Genomic DNA, 11,828 nt, shown 5'->3' with positions numbered 1-11,828 from the left:
AAGGGCCTGATTAGACCTCAGAGAACCATATGGCCTATACAGGGAGTATCAAAAAGCCTCCTACTGCCAAAAGGGAGGGCCACACAACAAACATAACAAGGTTGCAGGAACTGCCTTGGTGATACCTAGGAATGCAGCTGAATGGCGATAAGGGACACATGGTGGGGTCAGGGTTCCAGGAGGCAAAGAGATATACGGTGACTTCTTCTATCTTACTTAGGTGAAACTAAGGTTACACTCACATTGGGGGTAATTTACTGACTAATTAACTTTATAGAGAATGGCTATGCAGAGCAAGTCTGACGAGGTCAGGAAAGTTCACCAGAGGAGGTGGAGGGGAGCGGCTTTTAACTTTTTAACCCTTCAATAGCACCAGCCCCATTACTATATTGCATTTTAATTATATGAGAGAACTTCTAAAAGTATGTCGAACAATGAAATTAAAAGATAAGTTTATTTTGGTGCAAAAAAATTGAAAATTATAGATTTTTTTCTTTTTTTAAGATTTATTTTATTTATTTGAAAGAATTAGAGGAAGAGACAGAGAGCGAGAGAGAGAGAGATCTGGTTCACTCCCCAGATGGCTGTAATAGCCAGGGCTGGGCCAGGCAGAAACCAGGAGCCAGGAGCCAGGAGTTTCTTCCAGGTTTCCCACATTAGTGCAGGTACCCAAGGACTTAGGCCATCTTCCACTGCTTTTCCCAAGCCATTAGCAGGGAACATCCAGGACACAAACTGGTACACATAAAGGGACTGGCATTGCAAACAACAATTTTAACCGCTAAGCCACAAGGTCAGTCCTAGATGGTTTTTCCCCTTTTTTAAAATTATTTATTTCATCATTTATTTATTTATTTGAAAGACAGAGTTACACAGAGAGAGAAGGAGAGATGGAGAGATGGAAAGAGAGAGAGAGAAAGAGGGAGAGAGCGAGCTTTCATCACTGGTTCACTCCCCAATTGGCTGCAAAGGCCGGAGCTGCGTCGATTCGAAGCCAGGAGCCAGGAACTTCCTCCGGGTCTTCCCTCACGGGTGCAGGGGCCCAAGGACTTGGGCCATCTTCTACTGCTTTCCCAGGCCACAGCAGAGAGCTGGATCGGAAGCGGAGCAGCCAGGATTAGAACCAGCACCCATATGGGATGCCGGCACTGCAGGCAGCAGCTTTACCTGCTACGCCATAGTGCCAGCCACTGTTTTTTTCTTAATAAATTTTCCATGAGCTTTTTGAAGGCTCATATTTTATCTGTTGCATTGCTGCATAGTACTAGTTTTCAAAATTAATTAAACATTAGCAAAATATTAAATATAAGAGATTGTCTTGGAGCCAACATCATGGCACAGTGGATCAAACTGCTGCTTGTGACAATGAAATCCCATATCAGAGCACCAGTTCTAGTCCTGGCTGCTGTGCTTCCGATCCAGCTCCCTGCTAATGCACCTAGGAGGCTCAAGTGCTTGAGCCACTGCCATTGCCATTGCCACCCATGTGGGAGAACAGGATGGAGTTCTTGGCTCCTGGCTTTGGCCTTGCCCAGCCCTGGCTGTTGCAGCCACATGGGGAGTAAACCAGCAGGTTAAGATTGTGTTCTATCTCTCCCTCTCTATCACTCTGCCTTTCAAGATCAGACGAGATCGGGCGCGTTCAGGGTGGTATGGCCGTAGACGCCAATCCTTTCAAATAAAATAAATCTTAAAAAAATTGTCTTATAAAATAGAATGGGGGGCCAGCCCTATGGCATAGCAAGTAAAGCCGCTGCCTGTAGTGCCAGCATCCCATATGGGCACTGATTTGAGTCCCAGCTGCTCCACTTCTGATCTAGCTCTTTGCTATGGCCTGGGAAAGCAGTAGAAGATGACCCAAGTCCTTGGGCCCCTGCACCTGCATGGGGGACCTGGAAGAACCTCCTGGCTCCTGACTTCAGATTGGCCCAGCTTCAGCCATTGTAGCCATTTGGGGAGTGAACCAGTAGATGAAAGACCTTTCTCTCTCTGTCTCTGGTTCTGCCTCTCTGTAACTCTGCCTTTCAAATAATAAATAAATCTTAAAATAATAGGTTTTGTTACAAATTGTGTATTTAGTTCATAGGAGAAAATGTTTTGTTAGCCACCAAATTCTTAAAATATATTTAAATTGGGGCCAGTGCTGTGGCTCACTTGGTTAATCCTCCGCCTGTGGCGCTGGCATCCATTATGGGCGCTAGTTCTAGTACCGGTTGCTCCGCTTCCAGTCCAGCTCTCTGCTGTGAATCGGGAGTGCAGTGGAGGATGGCCCAAGTGCTTGGGCCCCTGCACCCGCATGGGATACCAGGAAGAAGCACCTGGCTCCTGGCTTCTGATCAGCACAGCGATGGCCGTGGCGGCCATTTGGGGAGTGAACCAACCGAAGGAAGACCTTTCTGTCTCTCTCTCTTACTGTCTATGACTCTACCTGTCAAATTAAAAAATATATATATTTAGATTAATTTTGAAAAACATTCATGGAAAATACTAATATTGATTATAAATCAAGACTGAATATTTGTTTTCTAATGCTTTGATACAGGTTGAAAAGTATAATGTAAATCAGGATGAAAATATTTATGTATGAGGATATTTCAAAAAGTTCATGGAAAAGTAAGCTCTTCATTTCATCGCCCATGAATTTTTTTGGAATACTCTCATAGATTTGATTGTCAGATGGGTTTAGCAATGAGCTAGTTAAGAATCTTCATATGAGGTTTTTGTTTTCTTTTTCTTGTTTAAAATATTTATTTACTTCTCATTTTATTGAAACACACACACAGAAGGAGAGAGAAAGAGAAAAAAACAAAACAAAACAGATTTTCTATTCACTTGTTCAATCCCAAATGCTTTCAACAGCCAGGGATGGGCCAGGATAAAGCCATGAGCCTGGAACCCAGTCTGCATCTCCCCTGTGGGTGTCAGGGACACAAGTACTTGAGTCATCATTCACTGCCTTCCAGAATGCACATTAGCAGGAAGCTGGATTGGAAACAATATATTCAGAACTTAAACCAGGCAATCCAATATGGGAAGCAGGTGTCCCAAGTGGCATTTTAACCACTGTGCCAAACACTGGCCCCTTTTCATCTTTTCAATAGAAATTCACTAGAAAAGAACTTAGAATAAAAGGGAGACTTTCAGGAAGCAGTTTGTCGACTGAGTGGGCATAATCTTGGGTTTGAAAGGAAATTGTGATGGGGGGGAAGCCATTGTAATCCATAAGTCGTACTTTGGAAATTTATATTCATTAAATAAAAGTTAAAAAAAAAAAAAAAAGGAAATTGTGGCCGGCGCCGCGGCTCACTAGGCTAATCCTCCGCTTTGCGGCGCCAGCACACCGGGTTCTAGTCCCGGTCAGGGCACCGGATTCTGTCCCGGTTGCCCCTCTTCCAGGCCAGCTCTCTGCTGTGGCCCGGGAGTGCAGTGGAGGATGGCCCAAGTCCTTGGGCCCTGCACCCCATGGGAGACCAGGATAAGTACCTGGCTCCTGCCATCGGATCAGCACGGTGTGGCGGCCATTGGAGGGTGAACCAACGGCAAAGGAAGACCTTTCTCTCTGTCTCTCTCTCTCACTGTCCACTCTGCCTGTCAAAAAAAAAAAGACAGGACCCAGGAGCTTCACCTGGGTCTCCTATGTGGGTGCAGGGGCCTAAGTACCTAAGTACTTGAGACATATTTTGCTGCTTTTCCCAGGCCCTTTGCAAGGAGCTGGATCAGAAGCTGGCAGGAGTTGAACTAGTGCCCAGATGGATGCCAGTGTCACAGGCAGCGGCTTAACCTGCTGTCCCACAACACAGACCCCTACAATTTCCTTTTTTTTTTTTTTTAAAGATTTATTTATTTATTCATTTGAAGGGAGAGTTACAGAGAGGCAGAGGCAGAGAGAGAAGTCTTCCATCTGCTGGTTCACTCCCCTGGTGGCTGCAATGGCTGGAGCTGCACTGATCCAAAGCCAGGAGCCGAGAGATTCCTCTGAGTCTTCCATGTAGGTGCAGGAGCCCAAGGACTTGGGCCATTTTCTGCTGCTTTCCCAGGCCATAGCAGAGAGCTGGATCGGAAGTGGAGCAGCTGGGACTCAAACCAGTGCCCATATGGGATTCTGGTACTGCAGGTGGCAGCTTTACCTGCCACAGCACTGGCCCTGAAAGAACTGTTTTTTAAAAGAAAGTTTCAGCCCAGATTCCCATTCACATCTGCTATGCAAATGAGGGATGCAGGCTTTCTGGGAAAATGCTAAGCCTTGATTGGCTAACTTTTAAAACTGACTGCTGGTCACAATTCATTGGCCACGTCTGATGACGAAATGGGACTTTTCAGAGGCTGTTTGTCTCGGCAGTTCAGGCAGGAACATGCTCAGGCAAAGGCCACAAAGTAATTTTTCCAGGAACGTGGAACATAACACAGTATGTGTGTTACTTTTAGTTAGCAAACAGCTCAGCTCCATTTTGAATTTTAGGCCCATTTTGCTACTTAAGGTCTATCCTGATGATTCAGCTTTTTCCAGAATTTGCATTGTTTGTTTGAGATTTAATTACTATAGGAAAAAAACAAATCAGATAATATTTTCAGGAACATTTTCTAGATATGTTCATCCATTTAAGTATATAGCCTTTTTGGTCATATGCTTATCTCAAAAGTTTAAAAATTATTACAGTTAGAGGTCGGTGTTGTGGAGTAGTGGGTAAAGCATCCCATATGGGCACCAGTTTGAGTCCCAGCTGCTCTACTACTGATCCAACTTCCTGCTAGTGGCCTGGGAAAGCAGTGGAAGATGGCCCAATTACTTGAGCCCCTGCCATCCATATGGGAGACCTGGAAGAAGCTCCTGGTTCCTGACTTCTGTCTGTCCCACTCCTGGCTGTTGCAGCCATTTGAGGAGTAAAGCAGCAGATGGAAGATTTTCTCTGTCTCTGTAACTCTGACTTTCAAATAAATAAATCTTTTATATAAATATATATATATATTTTTAAAGATCTATTTATTTATTTGAAATTCAGAGTTACATAGAGAGGAGAGGCAGAGAGAGAAAGAAAGAGAGGACTTCCATCCGATGGTTCACTCTCCAGTTGGCTACAATGGTTGGAGCTGCGCCAATCCGAAGCTGGGAGCCAGGAGCTTTTTCCAGGTCTCCCACGTGGTTGCAGGGGCCCAAGGACTTGGGCCATACCATATAGATTAGGTATTAAAGAGAATTGAATTTTTATTTAAGGCTTAAGGTATAGGTGTGTGTGTGTGCATACTTCTTATGTTGTTTAGCAAAATTTCAAATTGGATATCTCCTCAGCCATTTTGGACCTTTTGAGTGGGTAGTCTGTTATATTTCTGACTATTAACTTTGATTCATCAATAATTCATTTTTTTCCTATTAACAGAGATAAAAGCAACTGTGCTTGATGACTGCAAGAAAGAAGGCGAATGGAAGGTAGACTTTACAAAATTGCTTATATTGGGGGCTTCAGTATACTATTACCCTTACAATGCATTTATATGAATATAGGGTCTACAAGCGTACTGCTTGCCTTCAAATCCTAACTTCACCACGTGATAGCTGTGGCTCCTTGGGCAATCTACTTCACCTTTTCTCTGTCTCTGTGTCTTGTCTGTAAAATGGGGATGGTAATACCATATATGGTAGTTGTAAATATTAAGTTGAATTAATTCATGTAAATTGCCTAAAACAGTACTTGGAATAGTAATTATTCTATAAGTGGCAGTTTATAATTTTAAGAAAATTTGATGTTAAGCAATATACATTTTTTAAGATTTATTTTTATTTATTTGAAAGAGTTACAGAGTGAGGTAGAGCTGAGAGATCGAGAGAGAGGGAGAAAGATCTTCCATCTGCTGGTTCACTCCCCAAATGACTGCAATGGCCAGAGCTGAGCTGATCTGAGGCCAGGAGCCAGGAGCTTCTTCCAGGTCTCCCATGTGGGTGCAGGTGCCCAAGGACTTTGGCCATTTTCTACTGCTTTCCCAGGCCGTAATAGAGAGCTGGATTGGAAGTACAGCAGCTGGGACTCAAATCAGTGCCCATATGGGATGCCGGCTCTGTAGGCCACAACACTGGCCCCACACATAATATACATTTAAAATGAATGTAGCTCTCTGCTTTGAAGAGTGATGGTGGGGCAGAGATGGGGTTGGATCTTCTATCTACTGATTCACTCCCTTAATGCCTGCAACAGCCAGGGTTGGTCCAGGCAAAAGCCAGGAATTGGGAACTCCATGTGGACCTTCCACATGGGTTGCAGGAACCCAACTACTTGAGCTATCATCTGCTACCCTCCCAGGCGCATTAGCAGGATTGCAGGTGGAGGAGCTGGGACTTGAACCAGCACTCCTGTATGAGATGTGGGCAACCCGGGGCCGGCGCTGTGACGCAGCAGGTTAAAGCCCTGGCCTGAAGTGCCAGCATCCCATATGGGTGCTGGTTCTAATACCGACAGCTCCTCTTCTGATCCACCTCTCTGCTCTGGCCTGGGAAAGCAGTAGAGGAGGTCCCAAGTCCTTGGGCCCCTGCACCCACATGGAAGACCCGGAAGAAGTTCCTGGCTCCTGGCTTCAGATCGGCACAACTCTAGTTGTTGTGGCCATCTGTGGAGTGAACCAGCGGATGGAAGACCTTTTTCTCTGTCTCTACCTCTCTGTAACTCTGTCTTTCAAATAAATAAAATAAATCTTAAAAAAAAAAAAAGAAAAAGAAAAAGAGATGTGGGCAACTCAAGCAGCAGTTTAACCTACTATGCCATAAGGCTGGCCCCCAAAATTGAAATTATTTTATTTGCATATATATACATATATATATGCGTATATATACACACACACACATACTGAAAGAATAAATCTCAGATCATGCAACTTAAAAGATGAGTTGTGATCATTTTGCCAATGTTCTAATATTTTAGTTTTATGTCAAATTATAAATTTGAGTAGGCTTAATAGATAAAATTTTGTATTTGAACATTCTTGGCAATCAGATGCTAATTCTGTTTCTTAATTTGTATTTGTTTTAAGATAATGCTTTTAGATGAATTTACTACTAAGCTTTTGGCATCATGTTGCAAAATGACAGATCTTCTAGAAGAGGGTATAACTGGTAAGTATTACTCATTTTCATCCTGAAAACTTTTTTATTGTGATTGAGAAGGTTTGAAGTATTAAATTATGCTTAGTAATTGTGTTTCTGAGGAATTTTTTTTACTCTAGCCATAACAATTAGATTTGACATTCTTTGTGAATCTTTAATCTCTTACATTTGTATTTTTTTTCCTGAACATAGACATAATATTTATAGCATTTGATTATTAGAGGATAATTATTTTTTTTCACATTTTAAGCTTTTATTTAGTGTGAAAGAGGCATAGGAGAGTGGGAGCTTTATCTAAGAGAGAGAGGTAAATCTGGGTTCATACCGAGCACCAGGAACCAGCCACGGATAGGAGCATCTAGGCCAGGAAGCCTAGGGCAGGTGGCCCGGAGGCACAGGGCTACAGCCAGCCCCCTCCTGGCAAGAGGCTAGGGAAAGGGTGGGACAGACTGTGTCCCAGGTTTTTAACCCACTTCCAAAGGGGAGTGGTTAATTAACCTGATTGACTGGTGGGCACCCAGGTGCGACCAGGTAGGAGCATGAGGTCACACAGGGGCGTGGTGAAGGTGTGGTCTTCCAACTCACAAACCTAATCTATTTTAACCTGTATGCCTGCCTACTTCATTCCCCCTTCAGAGACTCCATCCCCTTATTCCTAAGGGGAGTTGATGGACGTCAAATCATCTCTTCTGTAACTGCTTCCTGCTTATGAGGGGCGTAGTGCAGGCCCTGCCTATCCAGGGTCTGGAAGTCTCTGCCTATCCTATCTAATAAATTTGCTTTTGTGAGCTGGAGCAGTCTTGGTCATTGCCAGCATCTGTGTCCCCTGCATGGTCAGTTACTTCCAGTTCTGAAACATGTAAGATTGTTAATTAGCATAAGTAAAACTAGAACAAAACCAATTATAAGTTGGGTGCCCCTTTAGATGAAAACAACATATCTTACAGATTCCCAGATAGTGGGTAGTGATAGACTACCCTTATGTAGATTATAAACCCATTTAGCTTGAGCATAGAGAATTATAATAGAAGAACTCATTAGGTAGCTTTAGATAATTCATTTTGACTATTATACAATGACATGAATTGAACCTTAATGTTTTAGAAGTAAAATTATAATTCTTGGAGATTTAGATATAAAAATTCAATTTGTTTCCTGGAAATCTTATTTAATATCTTATTTAATAGTAGCCAGGGAAAACCTACACATTACTAGACTACATGAAAATAAAGTCACCATTTTTAAAAAAGATTTATTTATTTTTATTTTATTTGAAAGGCAGAGTAGCAGAGAGGGGGGGTGTCCTTCCATCTATCTGATAGTTCATTCCCCAGATGGCTGCAGTGGCTGGAGCTGGGCCAAACTGAAGGCAGGAGCCCAGAGCTTCCTCTAGGTCTCCCATGTGGGTGCAGGGGCCCAAGCATTTGGGTCATCTTCCAATGTTTTCCCAGGTGAATTAGCAGGGAGCTGGGTCGTAAGTGGAGCAGCTGATACTTGAACAGGCGCTCATATGGGATGCCAACACCATAGGCAGAGGCTTAACCTTCTATGCCACAGCAACAGCTCCTAAAGTCACCATTTTTAAAAGAGAAACCCAACAGTCACTTCCCTTACATATAAATTTTCTTTTAAGATTTATTATTTATTTGAAAGGCAGAGCGACAGAGAAAGAGAGAGAGAGAGAGAGATCTTCCATTTGCTGATTCACTCCCCAAATGAACCACAATGGCCAGGGCTGGAGCAGGCCAAAGCCAGGAGCGTGGAACTCCTGTGAATGACAGGGGCCCAAGCACTTGGGCCATTTTCTGCTGCTTTCCCAAGCCACAGCAGAGAGCTGGACTGGAAGAGGAGAAGCCAGGACTAGAGCCTGTGCCCACATGGGATGCCGGCACCGCAGACGAAGGATTAACCTACTGTGCCATGGCGCCAGCCCCATACATTTAGTTTTAAATAGTTAATTTGGCAACTAGAGTTTATTAGTTTAGTATTCATTTTGTTTTATAGTAGATAATTTTATAATCATGTCAAATAATAAAAAATTGAATTCTAGTAGTATTTTATTGAAAATATATAAATATTAGTGTGTGGTTATAAAAGAATAAGAATTATTTGGCAGTTATTTAAAGAATGTTATAGTAACTAAAAACTTTGTCCCCAGAGTTGGGCAGATCTGGGTTGGAAGCCTGCCTATGCTATTTTCTGTGTGTGATTGGGCATATTACGTAACTCCTTTAGCCTCCATTTCCTCTTTGGAAAATATTGATAGCATTATTTTGAGATTTAATAAGCAATTCACGTAAGTATTTATCTAAGTATATCTTGTGGCATATTTGCTATTACTTTAGTAGAATGTTTTTTAAAAGGACATATTTTAAATTTTATTTCATTTTCTTGTTTTTTTATTTAACTGCATGTTGATTGCATGTGTTGGTACACCTACCTGTCTGAAATAACTGCTTCATCTCTTTTTCTCATGAGGGGGCAATTTGGTCCAGAGTTTAGCCTCATCAGGGAAGATACATTTTCAGAATTTTTATCAAATGAGGATAAAGAAAATGTTAGACATAATATATATAAATATGTTTCCCTGTTATTATAAATGGAAAGTACAATAAAGTTTATTTAAAGTTACTTCAACTATATAAATATTTGCTTATACAAAATTACCTTTTTTTGTTAGTTGTGGAGAATATTTATAAAAACCGTGAGCCTGTCAGACAAATGAAAGCTCTTTATTTTATCTCTCCAACATCAAAGGTGAGTATTTTGAGTCTTTAAGAAAGTAAATTCTTCAATATTTTCACGATTATCGTAGTTTGCTGATGGAAAATTCAAAGTAATAAAATATCTTTTATTAGAAATATATTGCAGTAAACTAGTTTGTTTATGAAATTTCTGTTTCATAAGATTGTTTTATTTGCCCTTTTTTCAATGAGAATGTATAAATGAAAAAATTTCTTTTTCCCCCATTTATGAAAGCAGAATTCAATTACATGAAATCATACTTTCTTCACATAATTTATTACCCATGCCATTCTTGTTGAACCATAATTTAGTAAAAGAATGGAAATGTAGGTAAAAGAAATAGTCTTGGATTATCCTTCATCTTAGTGACTACCCTACAGCATGTAAGTGTATATGTGTATACATGTATATGGATGAATGTGTGTGTATTATGTCAAGGTAATTTCTCCAGTTTATAGTATGGATAGTTTATACTTTAGGCCCAGAGTCAAATAAGATATCATATTTCTTTAAGCTGTGCAATATCTGAGAGTGAATTTTCCAGCACCTCTTCTACTTATTCCTATCTGGAATGTTAGTTTGGCAATTTCAGTTTCATTTCACTTCTAACTCTAGCAGCCAATAGTTACAATAGCAAAAAAAAAAAAAAAAAAACCTAGCATGGTATTTGTTAGTCTTTGCCTACTGGTTGCTGGTGCAAAGAGAGGGTTTTACTGACTTTTTTTAATCTTATCTATGATATTTCATAAAAGAAAATTAGTGATTGAAAGCTAGCAAATTAAAAGGACTAATTTCATCTAGCAAATTGGTAGAGAAATTTAAAAGATGAATGTATCATAATCTAGGTAGTCTAGCTATCAGTGGGTAATGGAGCAGAAAATAATGGGAATATAGATTGATAGAAACTTTTTGGAAAATAATTTACCATTCTTTATCAAGAACCTCAAAATGTTTTGTATTTTGGAGTTTATTGCAAGGAAACAATAAAATACATTATATAATTATAATTATATCAAATTATATTCCAAGCAATAAATAAATCCAACTGATGTGAAAGACTATCTGGTCATTAAAAATGTTTTAGAATTTTAATAAAATTTTGTTATTTTTGTTGTTTATTATTGTTTATTAAAACATTTTTATTTAAAAATGTTCATTTTAATGTTAGGTGACAAAAGCAGGCAGAATACAAAGTTGTATCTGTATATTCAGTGAAAGAGCAAAGAATTCCCAGAAGATGGTTTCTGAATGTAATTCCAACTTCCAGAGAAAGGAAGTTTATTTAGTAAACGAAGAAGACACATATATAGCAGAATAGAACTGCTGAAAGAGAAAGGTGACCACCTGAACAGAAGAATAGTATACATAGGGGAAATTTAATATGGTGTAGAAAACACTTTCTGAAACTTAAAAGTGTGATTTATCAAGCAGTTATTGGAAGGAGAGAATTACCACTATTGAGTACTGACCTCAGAATGGAGTGTCTCAAAGTGGGGGAAAAAAAGCTTAGAAATCATGAGGGAAAAGATAAGAGACTTGCAGGATAAATCCAGGAGCCTTAATAGAAATACAGTTCTAGGAGTTTCAGAAGAAAAAAAAGAACTAATGGAGGAGCAATGATTCTTTGTTGTTCATTTTTGTGTCTAGATAATTATTTACTTCCTTCCTTCGATCCCCTCATTAAGGCACATACTGCTGACTGTATTCCCTGCTGGTCTTCCTTCGTACAGTCACCTACCAAGCTCTGGGCTCTCATTCTAACCCTTGACAACTTTAGCACCAGTGGCTCACTGTCATTCCCAGTCATAAGTCTAAGTGGTTTCATTGTCCATGTAGACAGATGATCCTTTCAGTTTGTTGGCTTCTCAGTTCCTCAATCAGTTATTTTCCAAGAGTCTTCATGTTCCTTTAACTTTCCTAGATTTCTTCATTGCCAATAATAGTAACTTATTTATATTACTTTACTGCTTATTACTTTTCCACGTAAGATGTT

General features: G+C 40.4%; 1 protein-coding gene across 2 annotated transcripts in view; it reads left to right on the top strand.

Moving 5' to 3' along the window:
* The window catches only part of STXBP3 (syntaxin binding protein 3), an 80,512-nt gene that overhangs the window by 20,265 nt on the left and 48,419 nt on the right, over positions 1-11,828 (top strand). For both annotated transcript variants that reach the window (XM_070077963.2, XM_070077962.2), the window contains 3 exons: positions 5,376-5,425; positions 7,018-7,099; positions 9,771-9,847. In XM_070077963.2, coding sequence (XP_069934064.1) covers positions 5,376-5,425; positions 7,018-7,099; positions 9,771-9,847 — 209 coding nt within the window. The remainder of the gene's footprint in view (positions 1-5,375; positions 5,426-7,017; positions 7,100-9,770; positions 9,848-11,828) is intronic.

The sequence above is a fragment of the Oryctolagus cuniculus genome, chromosome 7, assembly GCF_051225735.1.
Source record: "Oryctolagus cuniculus isolate XC-2025 breed Fujian yellow rabbit chromosome 7, ASM5122573v1, whole genome shotgun sequence".
Taxonomy (NCBI): domain Eukaryota; kingdom Metazoa; phylum Chordata; class Mammalia; order Lagomorpha; family Leporidae; genus Oryctolagus; species Oryctolagus cuniculus.
This window is presented reverse-complemented; position numbering and strand designations above follow the sequence as displayed.